This window comes from Notolepis coatsorum (genome assembly GCF_963971535.1).
Source record: "Notolepis coatsorum genome assembly, chromosome: 14".
Lineage (NCBI taxonomy): Eukaryota > Metazoa > Chordata > Actinopteri > Aulopiformes > Paralepididae > Notolepis > Notolepis coatsorum.
Window position 1 is genome coordinate 39,845,428 of NC_140178.1, and position 25,026 is coordinate 39,870,453.

The 25,026-nt window shown below is 42.6% G+C and overlaps 1 protein-coding gene across 1 annotated transcript; it reads right to left on the minus strand.

Moving 5' to 3' along the window:
* ndufab1b (NADH:ubiquinone oxidoreductase subunit AB1b) lies at positions 1 to 25,026 on the minus strand. The gene is made up of 5 exons (XM_084328446.1): positions 24,803 to 25,026; positions 23,992 to 24,114; positions 8,412 to 8,499; positions 4,568 to 4,681; positions 1 to 251 (listed from the first exon to the last, which is right to left on the minus strand). Exons 1-4 carry the CDS (start codon positions 24,965 to 24,967, stop codon positions 4,590 to 4,592), a joined length of 468 nt encoding a protein of 155 aa, XP_084184572.1. The 5' UTR covers positions 24,968 to 25,026; the 3' UTR covers positions 1 to 251; positions 4,568 to 4,589.

Below are 25,026 nucleotides of genomic sequence, written 5' to 3' on the forward strand. Positions count from 1 at the left end.
TATACAGCATGTATCTTTTATTTATTGTGAAATTATACATCAGAACCACGGGCTGTACGCATTTGTTTATTCTCCAAGCTCCTTAAGTATATGGACATGTTCATTTAAATACAGTGAAACACAAGACAAGGCAGCCGACACCAACAATGTCACAGAGAGAAGAAGAGCTGAGGAGGAAGTGGAAAAAACTATTTGCCGCCCATCTGCTTCACAAGTACTTCCTGTGCGTCCCGGTTGGGGTCAACCGCTATCTGCACGAGAATAACAGAACAAAGACAATATTAAAACATTGCAGAGTTTTAAAGTGCCTATTCCAGTTCAGCAATGGCTGTTCGGCAAATCAAAAAGATAACATAAATAACCTTTATCAAATTATTTCACAATCACTACAACTGAAAAAAAAAAGAGAAATTGGTTTCTCACATTCTGACGAACAAATTAAACAAAATGAAATCCGGCAGTAACATATTGTTGCGGGACTCTAGACACACATCCGTGTATATGGATCGCTGCCATAACTCCACAAACCGGAAATGGATCTAGTCGATCAACGTCAAATAAGTGGGATCTTTTTCCTCCAGTCTCATCGGCAAACGGTAAGAGGACAGTAACGTTACTTTCAGCTTGATTGTTTATTCTTTTCAATGCAAACAGCTCTGATCAATATATCACCCATACTACATCAAGCATTTACTGACGATCACGGAATTATAAACGACCCCCCCCCCCTTTTCATCCGCGCATGATGAGTCATAACGTTTAAGATCGTATTCAGTTGGATTTTTTAATATAGCGTGTATCGCAGGGTTTCCGTTAGATTTTTTTTTTGGGCGGTCTTTCAATTTCAATCTACCGGACAAATGGGATCAATTCCGGTCAGAGTTTATTGAGCTTAAAAACAATTGATAAGCCTATATAAAGAATGACATCCTCAAGGCATTTATAATATTTTAACTTAAAACTAGGCTACTTTTGCGTATATACAGTCATTAATATATTCCAAATAAAATAAGTCCCTCGAGACTTCGTGCTGCTGCCGACTTGAGGTGTCGGTGGGCAGTCTGCCCGACATTAATAAACAGCACTCTGTTATAATCACATTTTTATGAGCTAACGAATTCCGTTATATTGGACATTTGTATTAATTATATCAAGCGAAGAACTGAGAAATTTGGCAGAGAGAGACGGCAACATTATCGTGGGTTTGCGTGATGTATATATCTCCACCTCCCAACGACTTGGTGCTGGTCATAATGTCCGGTGAAAATAATTCCCTCTAAGCACAATTTGATTATTTGAATTGTATTAAAATAGGCTAAAATTAAATAGCCTATGCGATGAACGAAACAATCATTACATTTGTTTCATCGTTGCTTCACCAAGCAGGTCTAATAACAGCAGAGCTTGCTGCTGCTAGATTTGCGAGAAGCATGCAGCTGCAGACCCGCAGAGCAGTGGTGTTTTCAGGTCCGGTCTGGGGACCGCTCAGCAGCGCCCCCCACCCAACAGCTGAATTGGAGTACTGCACTGTGCCGGCAAAGCTGGTGGCGTGTTGCTTAATGACAGCGGAAGAGTGCAAGGGCGCTTCCGCATTCTTCGCCGCGCATGCGCATGAGGTCCACGCTTAGTTCAGACGCCCCATTCAACACGGTGAATCCCAAACTCGAAACTCCGTTAAGCTCCAGAGAGAGAGGCTGAAAACCGCCAGTTCTTGCCCGACGGATGGGAGCCGAATCGGGATCCGAGTTTTCTGATGAATAGCCCCAAAACATGGAGGTCGCGATTCGCGAACGGCGCCGGCTTCGCTGACCAGAGCTCTCTCAGATTCAAAATTGCAGCCTGGAACATACATGTTTCGGAACCAATGTGTAACTAGACAGTTATAACATTTATATTAATTAACCCAGTTAATGCCTTAAGAGAAAGAGTCTGGTGGTCAATTACTACGGAAATGTTGTGTCTTACTAATAATAACTAATTCCGCGGTCAATATAAGTCTCTGTGATACTTTCTGAATATGATTTGGGAATGGGCAGGGTTATATTAGAAGAAAGACAGTGTAAACAATATAATTAACTCTGAATATAATAATGACGAAAAATAAACAGGGTAGTGCTCCTTGTTGTGTATCCTGTTTATTTTCCGTCATTATTATATTCAGAGTTAATTATATTGTTTACACTGTCTTTCTTCTAATATAACCCTGCCCATTCCCAAATCATATTCCCAAATCATATTCAGAAAGTATCAGAGACTTATATTGACCGCGGAATTAGTTATTATTAGTAAGACACAACATTTCCGTAGTAATTGACCACCAGACTCTCTCTTAAAGGGGAACTCCACTTTTTTTTGAAATTAGCTTATTTAACATCTTCCCTGGAGTTAGACAAGAAGATGCATACCTTTTGTCTCTGTGCGTGCATTTTAGCTTTGGGAATAGACGCTCCGTTAGCATAGCTTAGCTTCATCACTGGAAGTGAGGCAGGACAGTAGCCTTACAGTGCCTTACAGTGCATTGCAAGGTCTGACATTGACCAAACTTGATATGCATGACCTTGGTGGGCTCTAGGTCAACTCCTGAAAAGGGGGTCAATGTCAGACCTTGCAATCAAAAGTTAGGGGCGCACTGAAATTATGGCAAGGGTTATTAGCCCCCTAACTTTTGATTGCAAAGTCTGACATTGACCCCCTTTTCAGGAGTTGACCTAGAGCCCACCAAGGTCATGCATATCAAGTTTGGTCAATGTCAGACCTTGCAATACACTGTAAGGCACTGTAAGGCTACTGTCCTGCCTCACTTCCAGTGATGAAGCTAAGCTATGCTAACGGAGCGTCTATTCCCAAAGCTAAAATGCACGCACAGAGACAAAAAAGGTATGCATCTTCTTGTCTAACTCCAGGGAAGATGTTAAATAAGCTAATTTCCAAAAAAAGTGGAGTTCCCCTTTAAGGCATTAACTGGGTTAATTAATATAAATGTTATATTGTAACTGTCTAGTTACACATTGGTTCCGAAACATGTATGTTCCAGGCTGCAATTTTGAATCTGAGAGAGCTCTGGTCAGCGAAGCCGGCGCCGTTCGCGAATCGCGACCTCCATGTTTTGGGGCTATTCATCAGAAAACTCGGATCCCGATTCGGCTCCCATCCGTCGGGCAAGAACTGGCGGTTTTCAGCCTCTCTCTCTGGAGCTTAACGGAGTTTCGAGTTTGGGATTCACCATGTTGAATGGGGCGTCTGAACTAAGCGAGGACCTCATGCGCATGCGCGGCGAAGAATGCGAAAGCGCCCTTGCACTCTTCCGCTGTCATTAAGCAACACGCAAGCTGGTGGGTTCTGTGGGTCTGCAGCTGCATGCTTCTCGCAAATCTAGCAGCAGCAAGCTCCGCTGTTATTAGACCTGCTTGGTGAAGCAACGATGAAACAAATGTAATGATTGTTTCGTTCATCGCATAGGCTATTTAATTTTAGCCTATTTTAATACAATTCAAATAATCAAATTGTGCTTAGAGGGAATTATTTACACCAGACATTATGACCGGAGAGATTAAATATGTCGGACTTAAAACAGATTGACGGTCAAATACCGGTAATTACCGGACAACGGAAATCCTGGTGTATCGCGAATAAACTGCAATCGATAATCTATATTATGCGTTTAGGCCTATAACTAGCGTTCTAGGAATTACTGCAGAAAACGATAAAAACATACTTATATTCTAGACGGTATTTTCGTATGAATATATGAATGAAAAAGTATAACGTTCCTACATCCTGAACGATAGATAATCGATGTTGAATGGGCCATAGTAATGTCAATTTAGCAATACAATTTAAAAAGTTATAGCCATGCAAAGAAGGTGAACATCTCCATAGGCTTAGACTGGTGGCAGTGATCATACATTGATGGATAGAAGCGTGGCAGTTAATGTGTTAACAAACATGGCACAGACTAGTTTTACGATTACAAGCACATGAGCAGTGTCGGACCCCAATTTCTAGAAATTGTGTGACATTGAGAAATTGTGGCTTTTTGCCAAAAGATGCCTTCATTGTGCCTGGGGTTTGACTCCTGGTCCATCCCACAGTGCAATGAGGTTCTGTTTCCAGATCAGTCATCCAATAGCATACACAAGCCGAGAACATTTAAAACCTGACTGACTATTTGCTAGTAACATGAGCAAATAGTAGGTCTAATAATGCTCGGTCACATTGCAGTCTTTAGGTCGTTAACTTGGTTTGGTTCAGGGTTCCCTCACTTCAAGTCCAAAACTTCATACCAAATGTCAATAACCATTATTCGAGCGGTGTAATGAATGAACAACTTTGACTTCAACTGCTATGAGATTGTTAACTTGCTGTACAAGCTGACAAGAGTCTCATTTACACCACAGTGCAGACAGAGACTTCAGTGAGCCTCAGTCAGTTTGTACAGACAGGAGTGTGACCCCATTGACATTGGACTGGTTTGGGGCTAACTGGAGCTAGTAGGGCTAGGGTTCCAAACATTTTAACTATCCCTTTAGCTTCCCCCCAGGACTGAGTGGGTGAATGAGTGACTTACATTTTACATGTGCTAAAACACACTATTCATAAACATCCTTCTTGTCTGCAATGTACTGTACAATCTCATCAGGACGCATCAACTTCTCTGCTTCTCCATCTGGGATTTCAAACCCTGTAGCATGAACACAAATAAATACAAAAATAAATACATTACAGTAAATAGAGCAGTATAAATCGCAGTAAATTCAAATAAAGCAGTATAAATCACAGTAAATAAAGCAGTATAAATCACAGTAAATTCAAGACAACGTAGATAGCAGACATTATCAAAAGTGTTTCAGGAGGGGGCGGCTGGGTGGCGCAGCGGACATTGCACTCGTCACCAACGCAAGAGACACCGGGTTCGACTCCGGCTGTTGGCGTTGACTCCGGCTTGGGCCAGTCGTCATACTAACTCAATTGGCAGAGTTAGCGGGTGGAAGTCGATGGGTGGTAATCTGGACGTTGTGGACAGCGACTCCTACAGGTCGGTTAGGGACGCCTGCACGCGTCTCTACAATTCGTAGCCGCATTTCTGCAGACCACTCTCTGATTGGTTGAGGCCATTTCTGCAGACCCCTCTGATTGGCCGAGCGCGCGCATGCGCATGAGGCGCGACAAGCTCCTCTAGCCAGGAGACGAAACTCTGTTAAGAGAGGCTGAAAACCCACAGTTGTTGCCCGACGGATGGGAGCCGAATCCCGGATCAGAGTTTTCTGATGAATAGCCCCAAAACATGGAGGTCGCGAACGCAATTTATACGCATGGAAGTATTGATTACGCCATAACGAATCATTAAAAAAATATACCGTTAACTGGAATATGTTGTGTGCCTTTACACATATGTTGGATAGGCTTATGTAATTGGTTTGTCATTAAAAACCAATAATAATCGCTCGCCGGCTTCGCTGACCAGAGCTCTCTCAGATTCAAAGTTTTAATTGCAGCCTGGAACATACATGTTTCGGAACCAATGTGTAACTAGACAGTTACAATATAACATTTATATTAATTAACCCAGTTAATGCCTCAATTGCTACAGAAATGTCGTGTCTTACTAATAATAACTAATTCCTTGGTAAATAGAAGTATGTGATACTTTCTGAATATGATTTGGGAACATCAAATGGGCAGGCCGCGGAATAACATAACGTTACAATGTACAGTTTCTGAATAAACCGCGAAGTCACGCGAAATAACGTTATACGCAATTGATATAACATTACATCCGCCTTTTACTGCGTGACGAGCTAAACCAATCAGAGAGGGGCTTCGCTCAACCAATCAGAGAGGGGTCTGCAGAAATGGAGTTCAACCAATCAGAGAGGGGTCTGCAGAAATGCGGCTACGAAATGTAGAGAAGCCGCCTGCACAGCAGAGACAGGAAATGGCGGGGGTAGTGTGAGCCTCCCACACGTTACACCTCGCCAATGAGAGTCCACGCTGGCAGGTGAAAAGATGTGACAGGCTGCCTCCTTGTGTATCGGAGGGGACATGTGATGCAAGGCTTCTATCCTCCCTACAACCGGCCAGTGGGGGACATATGCGAGCAACGTTCAAGACAGGGGAGGGGAGAATTGGCACAGCGGGTAATTGGGATGGGAGAAAAAGAGAAAAAGAGAAAAAGCGGATTAAAATAAAAGTGTTTCAGGAGTGTATTAATCCATTTGTTTATTAATGAGCTGGGTGCAAATCCATCATGGAGAATAGAATACTACTTGGGGGCAGTCAGGTGGTGTAGCGGAGATTGTGCTTGTCACCAATGCAAGAGGCTGCGGTCTCGACACCCGGAGAGTCAGCATTGCCTTGGCTCGGGCTGATCGCTATACTAACTCGTTTGGCTGAGTTAGGGGAGGGGAGCCGTGGGTGGGTCCTGGGCGTTGTGGACAGCGACCCCTACAGTTCGGTCGGGGGCGCCTGCTCAGCAAGGGTAGGATCTGGAGAGAGGTAGTGCGACCTTCCACACGTTACACTCTCCCGGTGAGAATCTGCGCGGCCAGGCTGGCTGCCGGCTGGCTGCACATGCGTCGGAGGAAAGCATGCGACAGTCTCCGGCCTCTCGGACCAACAGTAGGGGAAAGTGCGCAACAACCAGGAAGGGGGTTGGGAATTGGCATAACGACTAACAGTGGGATGGGAGAAAAATCTGAAAAAGGAGGGGGGAAAAGATCATTCAAAAAAAAGAAGAAAAAACTACTTGGGAGAGATTAACAAGGATCCTAATATTAGGACATCATGGAGAATAGAATACTACTAACAAGCATCCTACAAAGCAGGGATGAAATCTTACACGGCAGCAAGCCCTTAGCTAGAAATCTGTACACCAGCCAAGTGCAAACTGCTAAACTGTTCTCACTAGTCAGAATATGAATGGAGCTAATAGAAAAACCTCAGGACTCGGATGATATCAAACCCAATACTAGAAAACAGCCTATGCAGAGACTGAACAGACAGACAGTTCAGAGAGATCTACACAGTTCAGAGAGACAGACAGTTAAGAGACCCACAGACAGTTAAGAGACCTACAGACAGTTCAGAGACCAACAGACACAGTTCAGAAAGACAGACAGTTCAGAGACCTACAGTACAGACAGATCAGAGAACGACACAGTTCAGAGATACCTACAAACAGTTCAGACAGACAGTTCAGAGACTGACAAGATGGATGGATGTGTTTGAATAGCTAGATTAGACAGAAATAAACAGCTAAAGCCAGGCAGTGACCGACGGACTGACAAGTAGGCAGTTTTAGACAGATGGACAAGAGTGGACATTAGAGTTGTTCCGATACCGATACCAGTATCGGAAATGCCGCCGATACTGCCTAACTGCCTAAAATGCTGGTATCGGTATCGGCCGATACACATGAATTGTAGCCTCCGATCCCATGATGTAATTTATCTCCTGCCGAGTCCTGCGGAGAGTGAGGATTATAAAATGAACATGTTTTAAAGTGTGATGCTGTGTCATTTTAACAGCAGATACACTTTCTTAAATTCCATTGTCCCCGACAGTGCGGTGTGACGGGGAGCTCGGACGGGATGTGTTTTGCTGGTGTTATGATAGCATTAGCTGGAAAGATAGCTAGTTGGAACAACATCCGCTTTAACGTTACATCAAATCAGATGATCGCCTGTCCTTTCTCCAGGACCTAACACTGTCCGTGACCGTCTATCAACAATAATGCACCCACGGTGAATTGTATAAGTAGCTACTGACTAGCGTTAGCTGACTATTACTAACGTTATCAAATGTCAATGCGGGAAGACGAGCTAGGTCAGTTAGCTTAGCTTGATAACGTTACCGTGTCTAAAGTTGGTGCTATTCATAATCCAGCAATAATGGCTGCAGACCTGCAAGCAAAGTACAGCAAGTGCCAAAGGATAAGAGTCTGAGGCGGAGTTTCAAAAGAGAATGTTGAATATTTATTTTGCATCAAAAATCACAACATGAACATTCTATCTGCCACTAGCTTACAGACTGAATAGGGTATATCTGCAGAGCCACTGAGTAGCGAGTGCAACACCGTTTAATATCCATGTGGATCATTGCAGTAGGGTATATCTGCAGTGCTGCAGCCCATACTCATTGATTAATGATACTAATACAAATCTATACAATCACCTGTTGTTGAATAAATACCATTACTTTCTAGTTATGACTAAAAAAACAGTATAACAGTATCTGTAAAAAAATATATATATATATATAATTTATATATATATATATATATATATTTTTTTATGTATGCACTGGTATCGGATAAATATCGGTATCGGCCGATACCCAAAGCTTAGGTATCGGATCGGAAAGGGAAAAATGGTATCGGAACATCTCTAGTGGACATAGAGACAGACACTCACCAAACTCGTCCTCCATGGCCATGATGATCTCTACCTGATCCAAGCTGTCCAGACCCAGATCTTTCATAAAATGGGACGAGGTCAGCAGCTGTGGGACAAAGATAAACATCAACAGTCATTCTCTCTGACACACACGCGCCATGCCACACCATTTAAACTCTGAACATGTTCACATGGCGGCCATTTTGGTCTTATGCCATGCACCCAAGGTGGGAACAGGGTCGAAATGAACCCAACCTGAGCATGACATAAGAGCAATATGGTAAATTGCCTATATACTGTAGGCTATGCTGCCCATACCATACAAACTGAACTGTTAACTCATAACTGCCTTACACTGTATGATGTACAATAATATTGTATATATATACCTATATATTTATCTACATCCGTTTCAATATATCTGCATATATTGCCATTCACATACCTGTATACTATATATATATACACATTTTGCATTTAGTAATTTAGCTGAGACTTTTATCCAAAGCGACTTGCGACTTTTATCCAAAGCGAAGTTTTGTACGGCAAGTCAGCAGGAACTCTATCAGCTGAGTAAAAATGTTCATCAAAGTGTTGCATTGCATACCTACTCTTACTAGTTATACCACTGGCCAGTATGGCTTACTACCGAAGTGTATTCATACGTTTATCATCACTGTTGTACATACACAAGATTACATATTAGATTAAATATTATGAACACATTTAATCACTTGTACACTGTATTGTTAATGCACTTTACTGTTACATTTGCACTCTAATCCTGTGAGAATGTATATATATATATGAAGATGTGTTTTGAGGGCTTTCATGAAGGAGGTGAGTGAATCCGAGGTGCTGTGTGTGGAGAGCAGCAGACACATGCAATATCTCCTTTTTAGATGCATGTTACGTATGGGTTTAATGTATGCAGGCATATCTTGTTTGGTTCCGTTTTGTGTTGTTTTTGTCTACCTCTTCAGTTTCTACTTATCCTTTTCTCAGAGATGCGCCCCAGGTTTCAGTCCTCATCATCACCACCTGTTCCAATCAGCAATCAAGCATTCCCACACCTTATATATAGTCCCCTTTGTGCTTAGTTCTCTCCCTTCATTTTGGGTATGTTGTGTGTGTAGAGCTGGTGGCAGAGCTCTGGTTTTTCCCTGTTGTGATAATTTGTGCTGCAGTGTTATTTAGGTGAAGCTTGTGTCTATTTCATTTTATTCAGCCTACTGTACTGTAGTTATATTTCTGTGTAATGAAATTTATTTTTGCACACAGGGACAAGTGAGGATGGGAAGATACCCTGGGGTCTACATCTAGCATCATGGGTGCTTAGCACCTGTCAAGGGGGGTGGGTTATTATTTCTTTTTGCATTTCATTTGGTGCCACTGATAGTCCTCCTTGATCCCTGTGTTGCCTTTTTTGGTAAATAAACATTGTTTTATAATCCGTTTCCTGGTTGTGTCGCTGCACCCACACCAACCATGTTTGTTGCCTTATGTTGCACCCTTCCACTGAGTGACCATGAAGGGGCATAAAGGGCTGACCTTCAAAGCTTTTTTTTGGCAATCGAAGCTTCAGGGCCGAGCTTCGATTTTAATTCGAAGCTTCGAGAAGAAAAACAAATTATTATTAATTTTTTTTATCTTATGTTGTGAGACTTGTACAGCACTTTGGTAAACTTTGTTGTTTTTAAATGTGCTCTATAAATAAAGTGGATTGGATTAATTAATTAAGTAGCCCCTTTCGTGACTGACGCAGCCAACAAGGTTTCACTCGGCTGCGCTGCCTGGGTGCAGTGGGGCTGCTCTCACAGGCAACGACATGACATTACATAATTATGTTGCAAGCTTCGTCTATCAAGCAAACAATTATATTATATTTAATTCATATTTATAATTTATAATTATATCAGACAATGATATACAATATACCAACTTGGTAACACATTAGTCATAGCAGCATAGGCATAGCCTTATTAATGTTTTGTGTGGCGTCGCCGTCGTGTACAATGATAGTTTTTTAGGTGATTTGACAAAGTTGTTGTAGAGTTGTGATATGCCATTTTCTTCTGACATATCTGGCACTCGGCTTTTTGGGCATTGTCTTTGCATATTTTAAAGTGTAACCACACGTCTGATGACTTCTTCGTCGACATGTCTGCTGCACATGTCCTTGTTGTTTTCAACACAGATAATCTCCACGTGCTTGTTGTAGAGAGGTGGAGTCGAGGCGCCGCTTACTTTCGTTTCATTGGAATGGAGGCGGTAAGGCGCCGCTTACTTTCGTTTCATTGGAATGGAGGCGCACGATTTTGGAGGCAAAAAAAAATATATATATATATATATATTTTTTTTTTACTTCGATTTTTTTTTAATGTTCGAAGCTCGTGCCATCGAACGAAGCTTCGAAGTATTTAAGACAGCCCTAAACAACGCACCTCTAACTGCAATGTCACTAACACTAACTCCTTCCTTCCTTCAGTCATTCACTCACACTTATCAGCTCTGCCCCTAGTGGCGGCTCAACGGCATGGCACTTTGTCTAAGACCAGTTCAATCTACAGTATATTTAACATCTCAACAGTAATCACGCAGACGCACCGACACCAACCAAGAGCAAAACATCATGCTATGAAAGCTTCTGGTAGAACACCACTACATTTTAAGTATTTAAGTTCGCTATTGCCTATTTGTGGAGTGTTTTTCCATTCTGCCAATATCAGTCGATGCACAATGTTACTCTTTCATCACGTATGCATATGTGTGCATTTGTTGTGCTGTTGAATCCAACAGCACAAGGTCCCCGTGCTAAAACAACATGGACCACAGATCCTCCTTGAAGCCTGCGACGCTTGTCCTTGTGCAACAGACCACTCAATGCACTGGCAAATCAGAGTCCAGGTGACTCGTATTTCCAAACGAGGCACGGCCAAATTGCCTAGTAATAACAATCTTTAAATACTTGAGCCACAACCTGCTTGGTTCATACAATCTTATTGTAATTAAGAGATTTGCTGGGGAAAAAAATTCACTTTTGTGCATACCGTAATTCCTCTAATAGTGACCCGGGCTTGTATTTGCTTAAACTGTAGCGGGTACCAGGCTTTTATTAGGAGGAGGCATGTATAAGAGAGAGGCCTATATTTCTAATTTTCAAACAGATCATAATGAATAAATCAACATTTTGTGTCAGTTTGAACCCAGTAAAATGTACTGGGTTAATTTATTGAAACCAAGTACTGTATGAAATAGTAAACAGTGCAATTACAGGTGGTCACTGGTCATTTCAACGTTTTCTAAGTGAAATCAAGTAACTTTACCTTAGCAGCTCAGTATGCAGCTCAGTATATTAGTAACCCGGCTTGTATTAGGAGGTCGGCTTATAATTGCTTAGCTCAAGAGCGCACCCGGCCATTAATAGAGACCCGGTTAGTAATTGAATACCGGTCACTATTAGAGGAATTACGGTAAACATGCATTTAAAGTTCACATTTCCTGGTTGAAAGCAATGACATTAGAAAAATAGACCTTAAATGTCTCATTAAATACTTAAGCTACTACTGTAGTGATTAACACTTTCAGTGCCCACCACGTGATAAGACGTTTTATCAGCCCAATGCCTGAATGCCCACCACGACAATTAGCGTGTAATTTTTTTATTAGCGATCCGAATTCATATTTCATCAACCGAGTCTCCCGTTGGTATGCAGCCCCTGTAGGAGCTCAGATGTGAAAAAACCACCCCCTATCGTCTCCCAGATGGTAATGCACCCTTTTGGAATGGACTCAATGAAAATGGATGAGAAAAGAAAAATCCGGAATCCACATTTTACTTCTCAGTAGAGTTGTTCCGATACCGATACCAGTATCGGAAAAGCCGCCGATACTAGGGATGCCCCGATCGATCGGCCATCGATCGTTATCGGCCGATAATCAGTATAAATATGCGATCGGGGAATTCCGATAATGAGTCATATTCGCCGATCGCGGAAACTGATCAAGTGGATATCTCACTCGCTTGTCTCAGACGCACAGGACCTGCAAACTGCTCCTCCTCCCTAGCCCCGCCCGTACCCGTGTAGAGTTTGTAAACACGCGGAGTCTAGATAGTGCATTCGACCTGAGCTAACGTTAGCTACCTAGCTATCGTTACCGTTTTATTTTCGCCGATCGTCAAAACAGATCTCACTCGCTGAGTTCTGTCTCAGACACCGGGAGCTGCACACAGTGCTGCGCGTCTGCTCCTCCTCCAGCTCCTCCCGCACGCATGTAAACACGGGTCTAGTCTAGTCTAGTGGGACGGGACCTCCATGAGCTAACGTTAGCTACCGCTACAAAATGACCCAGTCAACTATTCACTTTTAGTTTAATACATGATGAGGCATTGTCTAACTGAACGGTATCTAGCCGGCTAGCTACTGATAGCTCCTGATATCAACAAATGCTCCAGCAATAGTCTAGTTATCTAGTACTAGTGTATGATACCTCTGTTAGCTCACGTTAGCTTAGCTCACTGTTCAAAACGAAATGTCCCATTCAACTAAATAGTTCACTGAGGCGTTGTCTTAACGTTATATTTCCGGCTAGCAGTAGCTACAGACAGCTCCTGATATCAATGTCTTATAACACTCATTCGATGCATATTCGAAGCCCGGCTTGCGTCGCAGTCATTAACGGGGATAGCTGAGGGAGTAGGGTATATCTGCAGAGCCTAGGGTAAATCTGCAGAGCCGAATGTGATTTGATCAAAGCAGAGTATGTACACACAGACAGTGGAGATAGCGAGCATTTTGACTTGTTGCGTGGTGGCGATGTCTCGCAGATAATACAAGTACAAGTCTAATTATATAATATATATATTTTATAAAAAAAAAAAAAAAAAATATAAAATAATTTTTAATTTCTTTTTAATCAAAAACGATCGGTATCGGATCGGTATCGGCCGATATGGCTCACGACGATCGGTGATCGGTATTGGTGGCAAAAAACGTGATCGGGGCATCCCTAGCCGATACTGCCTAAAATGCTGGTATCGGTATCGGCGAGTACCCTCTAATGCTGCGCTCCGATACCATATGACGTAATTTATCAACAATACTGCGATCTGCTGAGTGAGCATTATTTTTTTTATATTTAAAGTTTTTTTTATTTTTCTCAAACAAGACAATACATACACGACAAAACAAGACAAGAAATGATAATAATAACAATAACAACAAGGGGCGAGGGGGGGGGGGGGGGGTTGCAGAGCGTTACAAAGGTTCAGTAGACAAACTTATTCCAGATAGTGATCTAATAAAGTTCAGGGGACCTTGAAGGCCATCGGGCCGATCACTCTCTTGAAGAGACAGAGCAGCCTGTTCCATCGATAGCAAGTCCATGAAGTCCTTGCGCCAGTTCTCCATACTGAAGCAGTTCGGTTTGCGTTCTTTCCAGTTCATTAAAATAATCCGTTTGCATGCTAGAAAAGCCAGTGCTACAGTATTATTTACAATCTTTGCTTGAGCAGTGTCCATTTTTACACCCAATATACACATTATAGGGCAAGGATTAATGTCAATTTGGAGAGTAACTGACAGGTCCTCAGCAATGTCCAACCAAAATTTCCTAACAAGTGGGCAGTGCCACAGCAAGTGCATGAGCGTACCCTCTACTCCACACCCATGCCAGCACAATTTGGGTAGGGTGTGATTCATTTTATTCAATGTACAGGGTGTTATATGAGTGAGCATTATAAAACAAACGTGTGCTTAATCGACTGTGAATTAAAATGTCAATGCCATTTGTCATTTTAACAGCAGATACTTTCTTAAAATGCCATCGTCCCGACAGAGCGCTGTTGACGGAGAGCTCTGATGGGTTCGCTTGGTGGCTGGTGTTATTAGCATTGAACAGCTAACCGAAAGCTAGCTTTAACGTTACCTTGGCTAAAGTTGGGGCTATTCATAATCCAGCAATAATGGCTGCAGACCTGCAAGCAAAGTACAGCAAGTTGACAAGTTGGCAAAGGAGTATTCCAAGTTAAATCACAATGTCACCAGTAACGTTAGTCTTTCCATATACCGGTAGCTCATGCTAGCTAACCTAGCTCACGTTAACGTCGTCATTGATCGACCACCTCGCGTACACAATTAATGACATGTTGCGGACAGCCATATCGGTGACAATGTTTAGCTTTTAGTGCCAAATGATAAGAGTCTGAGACGGAGTCTCAAAAGAGAATGTTGAATATTTATTGTGCAAAAATCACAACAACAGAGCCTCTGGTACTACAGTAGTTAACCTAAACGGAGCCTTGTGGAAGCAAGTGCAGCAACGAATAATGTCCGTGTGGAACTAATGTGCCAACAACCTTTCCGTGGGTGAACTCATTGAGATAGTTTTCAATTACTGATACTAATACTAATCTATACAATCACCTGTTGTTGAATAAATACCATTACTTTATAGTTATTACTAAAAAACAGTATATATAAAACAGTAGCTGTATACATTTTTTTTAATATAATTTATATAATAATTTTACATTTTTAAAATTTTTTAATGTATGCACTGGTATCGGATCAGTATCGGTATCGGCCGATACCCAAAGCTTAGGTATCGGAATCGGATCGGGAAGGAAAAAATGGTATCGGAACATCTCTACTTCTCAGGCATGTAACCCGAGCCGATCTGATTCATTGTGGAGCCTCAGAACAGTGTGGAATACATGTGTACAGTATGTAGCGTTGGATCAATAAAAGCGATAGATTTTTGGAATGGCGATCAGGAATTGGAATGATCTTTTTGGAGAACATCTGATCTGAGGTAAGGAATCTATTTTACAAGTCTTGGGATAATCAGAGTTGTATTCGCTGAGATCTCAGCATTTGCCCTATGTGTGATCTGTCGGTGTGTGCGCGATCGCTTTGAGGAAATCAAATCAGAGAATCGATTTTTCAGATCGCCTATATAGCGTGCATACGTACACATACTATCGATAATCGAGCGCTTATTTGAAAACGATTCATAAATAGGCCGAAAAATTACAAAATGTTTGTGTATTCTAGAATATTCCAGAAAAGGGCGATGATCATGGAATATTTATATTTTCCTTGAAAACGAGGGCTTTTCAAAATGCTATAAAACGCAAATGAACCGATAAAAAAACAATCCGCTTCGACAATGTTGACTGGAAAACTAGTCATTGATAAGCGACGGGCAGATTAGACACATAGCCATAATTTAAAACATAGATTAGGCGTTATTAACGCTAACATTGAAGTGGATGGTGGGCATTCAAGCACTAAATCGTGCGCCCCCTGCTGGCACTGAATGTGTTAATACAGATTTGGGTGATGTACCCCAGTCTGCAGGTAACTTTCAAACCATGTCAGGCTCATTTGAATTCTCAATCTAGCCTTTTAACAATGAAAACAACAACGTCCATGATCCCACGCTCCATCACAAGCCATCAAATGTAGTCTTTTGTTATTGTTTTAAGTAAGACCCCTAGCAGCGGAAATGACATTGTACGTTTAATGTTGCCATGGTAATACATTTCAATAGCCTACTGGTACAGCACGAAGTAGCCCTACATGCTTTTTCATAGCTTGTAAATCGCCTATCAGGAACAGGGCATTTTGTAATGTGGCTCTTTCAGAAATATTGTCAATGTGGCTCCTGAGTTCTCAGAGTCTAAGTACCACTGCCCTGGAGTATCCATCCATTATGCTTCGCCCATAAGTGGTGGTGTGTTTGTATGTAATTCGATGTGGCTGGGATGGAGGACTATCAGCAGGCTGGTTGTGTGGTGGGCCAGTCTTGGTCAAAAAGTCCAGGGCCAGGGTGCGGCTGGGTAGTGCAGTGGACTAAGCACTCGCCTACCACCGCAGAGACTGCAGTGTCCTGGTCGTTTGCGACTCCTACTGGTCAGTCAGGGCACCTGTTCAGCAGGGATCTGGGAGAAATAGTGTGAACTAGGGGTGGACGGTATAAACGGTATAAACGGTATGAATTTGCTCTACGGTATGGATTTTGACTATACCTTGTAACCGGTAGAGCAGCTCTAAAATAGCAATGACGTCATGTAACCACAGCGCGACTATTTCACTCGCATTTGCCCCTAAAAATAGATAGAATTAGTCATAGATAATAGATATGTGCAAACTGGAAAAAGTTATTTAGGAGGCTTTGCGCAGTGGGCGTGTCAACACGCAATTGTCATTTCATAATAAACACATATCACCGCGGCGCACAGCAAGTTTCAATTTCAGTTCCTGGCATTTTTAACCAGTGGAGAAAGGTAAGAGATTTCCCTATCGTTTTTCTTATATGAATTATTCTACGTTAACACTGTGGTTGCCTTGGGTTAAATTCATGATATACCATAGGTTGCCAGCTCTATTTGTCTATGGAGAAGTACCCCTTCTTTGCATGGCTATAACTTTTTAAATTCTATTGCTACATTGCCATTATTAGGGCCCATTCAAAGTCCTATATGTATTGTTCATTGTGTAGCAACGTTAAACTTTTTCATTCACATATTCATAGTAAAGTATGGTCTAATGTATACATGGTTTGTACACCTTTTCCAAGGCAAAATGCAAGCACTTTTCAAGCATTTTCAAGGTGCATTTTCAAGATTTTCCAGCATCTTATGCGGCTGTGGTAAATTAAATATTTACTCAAAATGATTATTTCACTTCTTCCATCACATTAAATCAGATGTTATTGTGCTAAACAACCAAAATTATGTAGACTTGGCATCATATATAACTGATATATAGCTGAGCCGATGTGTTATGCAGTATGTCGTGTATGTCATAAATGTCATGATGAATTGAACATGGGGGACCCTGATGTAAACAAGACGAAAGTATTGCTCTGGTCTGCATCCCCTTAATAATTGTGTGTATTGAGCCGTACTGTATTGTACCCATTCTGCAATCTGTTAATAAAGTTTTCAGGGAAGAGAAATGAGGAGCTATCCCAAATGTGGTGAGGTATGCCACTTTATTCTCCCCACAAGTAAATTGCTTTGCTATCTCACTGTCAGGAAACATTGTTTGAAACATGGCCCCCATGTCATTACATGAATGGTAGGAATAGTGGCTGGTTACAGCTTTTGTTGCCCAGCATATTTCAGCTTGAAGTGTTGGATTAGAGGTAACAAATGATTTAATGGTGCCTGTGGTGTTGCTGGTTGACTGGTTCTTGGATGAGCCTGGGGATGGTAGAGGGGCAACTCCACTGCAAGCTCCTCCACTGGCTGCTCTGGCTCTCACTACACTGCTGGTTGTTGATGTGGATGTAGCTGTGCTGCTTGATGCATTGCTTGTCTGCTGGAAATAATCCACTAATGCAGGACCTGGATTTAGACGTGCTTTCATCAGAATTTGATGCTTCTTCCCTAAATAAAAAGGAGCAGCATGTTATAAATAAAACAAAGTGTTTTATTAATTTAATCTCACTGGTTGCACTTAACTTTAAGAGTATTTATTGTTTAATGTTGACATCTAATCTAAATGGATCATTATGATATTATAAATGTATATTTCATTTTCATTTATAGGCTACTGCCTATGAATTTTAGACTGAGCCTAATGATGGCCTGGAATGAACCAACTACCTTATTATCCATGTAATTAACTGTAAAGGTCACGTTAGCTGTTAGATTGCATATTCCATAAATAAACATGCTAAAATTGGCCTGGCTCGTCACGTTTGATTGAAAACGTTATTAACAGATTGCAGAATGGGTACAATACACTATGGCTCAATACACACAATTGTTAAGGGGATGCAGACCAGAGAAATACTTTCGTCTTGTTTACATCAGGGTCCGCCATTTTCAATTCATCATAACATTTATGACATACACGACATACAGGTAGACAGTACGTTACTACTGCGTTCCAGACTACAACTGCTCCACACCAGTTCCACACCAGTCTCCGTAAATGTTCCGTTATAAAAATAAAATACCATTTCAATACACAACAAGTTTTCGTGTTTTGAAATACATGAAAGGAAATTAGCTAACGTTGATTTGCCTAACGTTACATGCTACAACACTGCGGTGAAAAACAGAGTCCGGTAAACACGAGTTTGTAATTCCATTCGTGTATTTTGCCTGTTACTTGACTATTTCGATTATTGAAGTGGTATTTTTATAACAAACATTTACGGAGACAGGTGTGGACTGTGGAGCACTTGTAGTCTCGAACTTAGTTACCTGGCGAGCCAGGCCGAGACACGTTAATAACACCCATGGCTCAGTGGCTCACCTTTCAACGTGGCTCGAACGTGCAGACTCCCCCAATCCCCATGGTAAAAATCTTCAAGTCCTTTCTGCATATTTTGCACACGGCTACTCGAGGATGTTCTCCTCTGAATTATATTTGATATCTCCGAGCCAGAGCTCATTAAAACGGCAGCCTCCCGGCATTTTGGCCACACACACACACGCGCGCTGTTCTCATGGCACAGGTAAAAACACTACGGGGTGGGGCCGAGCCACATTTCATTTTGCATGAAAGGCGAACGCAAAATAGGCTCTCGAGTCGCTCCGACTTATTTTATTTCTTTGTCTAAAAACCAAACTATTCAGTCAGATAGCGATTTATTATTAAAGTATAAAATGCAATTACAATTTCAATAACTTTCCAGCACTTTATACACAATTCAAGCACATTTAAAACCTTGAAAACAGCACATTGAAATACAAGCATTTTCAAGGATTTCCAGCACCCGTACGAACCCTGTGTATAAGTATGTTTTCATCTCTTTCTGCAGCTTTCTCCAGAACGTGATCTATAGCCCCAAATGCATTATATTGATGATGCAATACAGTTTCATGGCAATCAGCGCGATATAAAAAATTCCAACTAGACGTACTTCTAGAAGTTACTACACGTCATCTGATGTTGACCGGATGGGCTAGGGGGCGTTTATAATTCCGTGGGCAGCGTTATACCAATCATCTAATGTGGGTCAAATGTTGATAATAGCAGTTAGTATCGAAGACGGTAAGGCCTAACAAAAATAATGGTTGGTTTCAGGTTGCCGACCGACCCTGCCGATTTAGGTGCGACCCAATATATTTTATGAGTTTTTAAAAAAAATTATATATATAATAAAAAAAAAAAAAAAAAAAAAAAAATCATTTTTTTTTCTTTTTTCTTTTAGAATAAACTTTCATATAAATCTTAGTCAAACATTTAGTATTATGGATATTAAACATGCTGGCAGAGTACATGCATCCATGTTGTTATGAACATTTTAATTAAATAAAGAAATTCCCTATCCATAGTCGCCGTGGGAAAGAATAAAATAAAAAAATAAAATAAAATAAATTCCCTACCTACCCATGGCCAAACTGACAACCAACCTGAAACCAACTATTATTTTTGTTAGGCCTAACGTTACACGCTGAAACTCACCCCAGTCTCCGCGCGCCGTTGGTCGATCATCGTAGAGTAGAAGTCTTATCATTATGGGATGTAAATGTACCCGGTCCATCTCCAGCTTGTATAATGGTATATACGTCCAAATCATGTTGTTTATCGAGTTATTGGCAATCGATCACTGTGTAGCGTGACGAGCCAGAGTCCCGGGACCTATAGCGAGTGCCCGGAAGTACTACGGGCGTCTAGCACAACCTCTATGGCACATCCTGTTAAGCGATTGCGCCGATCGGCCACCAGATGGCGCTCCTGAACCGCCAGAGAGCTCAGTGGGTCCTGCTGGTGGATCTCAGGCCAGCGGAGGGGACATATGAATCCGATCGCAGATTTTTGAAATATTGATATAAGGACGGGCAACTTGAGCATGGCCAGCAATGACGTCTAAACACGTTTCATGGCAGTCAAAGTGTTAATAAAACATACCTGGTGATCAACTACAGTTTGCTGTGAACATTATGATATGTGTGTAGTGTTCTGATAACGACGGCTGGGCAGCGGGAGCTGGATGCTGGATTTTGCGAGAAGCATGCAGCTGCAGAGCCGCAGAGCTGGACAGCTGTGCCTGCACAGTGCAATACTCCAATTCAGCCATTAGCAATTCAGCCGTTGGGTGGGGGGCGCTGTTGAGCGGGCCTGTGACCGGACCTGAAAGCGCCCCTGCTCTGCGGCTCTGCAGTTGCATACTATTGGGATTCGTTGGGAGCAGCACGGAGTCTCGACTCGGGACTTGTTTTATTTGGAATATAATGACTGTATACGCAAAAGTAGCCTAGTTTTAAGTTAAAATATTATAAATCTACATGCCTTGAGGATGTCATTCTTTATATAGCAAATATTCTAACGGAAACACTGATACCGTGATATATACCGTTACCGTCTATGCTTCAAATTATACTGTGATATAAATTTTAGACCATACCGTCCACCCCTAGTGTGAACCTCTGCATGTGTTACGTTTCCCCAGTGAAACTCCTCGCTGTCAGGTGAAAAGAAGCGGCTGGCGACTCCACATGTATCGGAGGAGGCATGTGGTAGTTCTACACCCTCCCCAGGCCAACAGTGGGGCAATGCGCGCAACGACCAGGAAGGGAATTGGCATAACGACTAAAATTGGGATGGGTGAAAAATACAGAAAGCCCAAAAATAAATAGAATACCGGTAATAAATTTTTTTAAAGTCTAGGGAAATTTTTTCCCCCAGTCCGTCCCGATTCCACGTCTGCTTTAAAGGGGACATGCGTTGCTATTCCTAGCACTATTTGGGCAACTTTACACAATTCCTGTAAGTCTATTGAAGACATCTGTAAGGTTTTTTTCCAAAAAATTCATTGTTTTATATTTCTAATCAAGTACTCAAAACCATAATTTTTCAGCTTCAAGATTTCAGTCTGTTATGGCCTGGCTCCGCCCATAAGCACTTTGAGTGACAGTCAGTCCACACAGTGAGTGAGTGAGTGAGAGAGAGAGTTGACAAGGCCCCCTCTCTCCCTCCCTCTCTTTTTTTTCTCTCCCTCTCGGGTGTGCCGCGCGGCAGCTTGTGGGGGGGGGGGGCGCCTATTCTTTAATTGGAGCCGAAGAGTGCTGCCAAGTGCTTCCGCGTTTTCCCTGATTGGCTGAGACACGCCCCGCGGCAGCCGCAGAGCGGCGCGGCAGAGCTTGCGGAATTATGTAGCCGTAATCCCAGATGTTTTTCCATCGACGCTTAGCTCAACTGGTACGCCGCCGTGCTGTGGAGCCTGCGGTGCGGTTGGTCACAAGTTCGAATCACTTCAATTTCTTTTCTTTTTTTTTTTACGTTTATCATCTCTCGCTATAAACGTGCATTCTTCCGCTGGTTAAGTTTAGGCATTCTTTCGGAGTTGGTTAGGGTTAAGTTAAGGTTAGGCATTATTTCGGAGTTGGTTAAGGTTAGGGTTAAGTTAAGGTTAGGGAGGGTTAAGGTTAGGCATTCTGTCGGAGTTGGTTAAGGTTAGGGTTAAGTTAAGGTTAGGCATTATTTCGGAGTTGGTTAAGGTTAGAGTTAAGTTAAGGTTAGGGAGGGTTACGGTTAGGCATTATTTCGGAGTTGGTTAAGGTTAGGGTTTGTCACAGAGAATGCCTGTCTGTCTTTCTTGACGTGGAGGATGCAGCCTATTTCCGCACTGCCGCCGTCACATGGGCGTCATGGCCAATCAGAGAAACGCGACGCACTCTTCGGCTGTGATAAATATAGATGCGGGGGGGGCCCTCCCTTCCTCCCTCTCTTCCTTTTTTTCTTTCTCTCCCGTGTGCTGCGTGGCAGGTCCCCCCCCCCCAATGCTCTCTCTCTCTCTCTCCCTCCAGAGTGCATGCAGAGAGGTGGGTTTCTCTGCCGCAGTATGAGGAAGTGGTTTCCACTGCTGTGTAGTCAGTCTAGGTAGATTGTGGGCGGGCATTAGCTACACCCACAGAGCCAATCACATCACTGTCTGCTACCCAGAGCCTGAGTAACGTCACTCAGGCCTTCAAATCAGGATGGCCTAATTTACTGGAGCAGTAAATGATCCGAGCTGAATCAGAGCAATCCGCCAATATGGTATTTAGACACTAAAACACATTGATACTAACTCCTATTACTATAATACAATGCTAGAGACTGAAAAATGACATTTATAATGCATGTCACCTTTAAATAAATAAATGTCATGCGCTTTAAGTAAATGTCATGTTATTGATATCTTTTCTTTTGTACTTTTGGTCATCCAAAAGTAACTGAAAGTAATCAGATTACATTTATATTCTAAGTTTGAGTAAGTTACTGAATACATTTTTCAACAGGTAATGTGTAACTGTAATGGAATACATTTATAAAGTAGCCTTACTAACACTGTCTAGCAGTTTGATGGGTCAAGGTCATGGATGTCCTGTGGCTGAACGTGAGCATTCAGGTTCATGTTTCACAGCTCACTCTTGAATGGAGGATATGTTGGTGAACACTGACAGACTCATGGCAAAATACACATACATACACACACACACGACCAACACAAATCTCTCTGACCGGGATGTGGGCTTAAAGGAACAAGGCATCATTATGGGAAATGCGCTACCGTCTTCTCCAAAGTCAGACAAGAATATAGATACCAATTTCCTCTATGTGCAATGCATTCAGTAGAAAGTAGGGGTGTAACGGTACACGAATACGTACTGTACCGCATCAATGTGGTCCTCCGGTACAGTACGCGCTGTGCACCGAACGATTGCAACGGTACGGACCCTTTTTTTGCAGAACTTAAATCCCCCGGGCCCTAATATAACGTGCACAACTAACCGGATGTTGTTTGTTCATCCCACGCAGCGCACAACTTCACTGAACGAGAGCTGTAATTCAGCATAGCATATTAGCCTTAGTATGGCGAGTCAATACAGGTATTCACTCTTGGTCGACGGGAAGGGGAGAGAGGCGCGCGCCTCAGCTCCTCAACAGACCCGTCCACCCTCTACCTCGAGTGAGCCTCACGTTGTACCTCACTGCAAGCATCAATAAACAGTGTTCACTAGAGGCAGGCTATATGCTATAAAGAATAGACTACGAAAAAATAAATAAAAAAATGCATTCAAACTTTTATTTTTTTTGCGGTAACCGCGACGGTTTCAATAGCTTCGCAAATTTGTGCGGTAAGGAAAAAATCAATACCGCGGCAGCCCTAACGAACCGTGGATTTTGTGTACAGTTACAGCCCTAGTAGAAAGCTATCTGGCTGCAAGCTAGCCTAGCACAAATTAATGGAGGTGGATACGGACCACTAGCCTAGCTTAAAACTCACGCAGAGGCGTTTTTGGCCAACAGCTAGGCTAGTGGTCTGTGTCCACTTCCATTCATTTGTGCTAAGCTAGGCAAGCTTGCAGACAGATTTCTTTCCACTGTATCTATCTCCTTGTCTGAAGAGGGTAAGCACATTTCCCATAATGTTGGCGTGTTCATTTAATAATAGAAAATGTATGCTCCATGATCCATCATAACCAAATTAAATGCCGTTTCTGTTCACACAGAGTTGAAAGTGAATCAACCACCAGCCTTTTCAACATGTGTTCTCTGCTCAGCTTAGCACCTCAAGAGAAGATAGGTGCATCTACTTTTGGCATGATATATTGGTGATGGTGAATATTGCTGGCCTGTGTCCTTACCTTCTCTGGGTTGATCTTGTCATAGAGCTTGAGGACATACATGACACGGTCTTTAATGGTCTCCAGGGTGAGGGGGGGCAGGTCTCCATACTGTCGGCACAAAACACCCACCGAGCTGGAGATCTGAGGAGGATGAGGAAGGGGATGAGGAGCAGGAGGGAGGATGAGGCCAGAGAAATGAGATTTGGGTTCACTTGGTCTAAGCCTGCATAAACTGGCATTTGCTTGTGCTTAAACAGACATGATTAAGCAAATTCTGGCAGAGTGGCAGTAACCCTGACCATCATTCCACCACGTACACATCAAACACAAGCTGCAAAATGTTTTTTTTCAGAAAGCAGAATGTATCTAGGCAGATTACCAGTTGAAAGGGGGAAATGTTTTGTGTCGTTTGTTGAATGTGCACACTGAAACACATCTGTCGTAAATATTAGGCAGAGATACGCGTGCATAATTCTGTGTTGACGTGTTAAATTGTCCAAGTCCCAGTGAGAAAGGTACGAGGCCACCACATACAGACGCCACCTACTAAACTAGCATCAGAGCTTGCTAATGTTAGCTAAATCCAAAACTCGGGCATTGTGCAATGCAAATGAACTTGAACAAAACGCAAAAGCACTTGATGACATTCACATAGACGAGACTCGTACAGAGATTTACTGGCAAACAGGGAATGAGATAAAAACATACATTAAGCTGTCGTGCACCTTGATAACAAGCTCGTCGTGTGAAAGGCGCAGGTAGGTCACAGATGATACACTACCGCTAGGCCACGGTGACAGTGAGGAGGTTCAATGTTCTCCTGACTTACTCTCTGCTGCTCGAGCCACTGCGTCCTCTGGCTGCTGGACGCGAAGGAGAAGGGCCGGTGGTTCGCCAGGGCGACAGCGGCTCTCACGGCCGGGTGACACGAGGAAAGCCTCGCCGAGGGCCGGGCCAGCGAGCGGACACAGTGCACTAGGACACGGGACGCCATGGTTGAAGGGAAAACTATGCGCTCGCGAGTCGCTTCCCGGCATGCAGCAGGGCAGGCAA

Excerpts from the sequence above, each read along its gene's own strand:
- ndufab1b (XM_084328446.1), bottom strand. The coding sequence starts at position 24,967 with ATGGCGTCCCGTGTCCTAGTGCACTGTGTCCGCTCGCTGGCCCGGCCC. Across the intron at positions 24,115-24,802 it reads AGTGGCTCGAGCAGCAGAGA|ATCTCCAGCTCGGTGGGTGT; the intron begins GTAAGTCAGGAG and ends CATCCTCCTCAG. Across the intron at positions 4,682-8,411 it reads GGCCATGGAGGACGAGTTTG|GGTTTGAAATCCCAGATGGA; the intron begins GTGAGTGTCTGT and ends TTCATGCTACAG.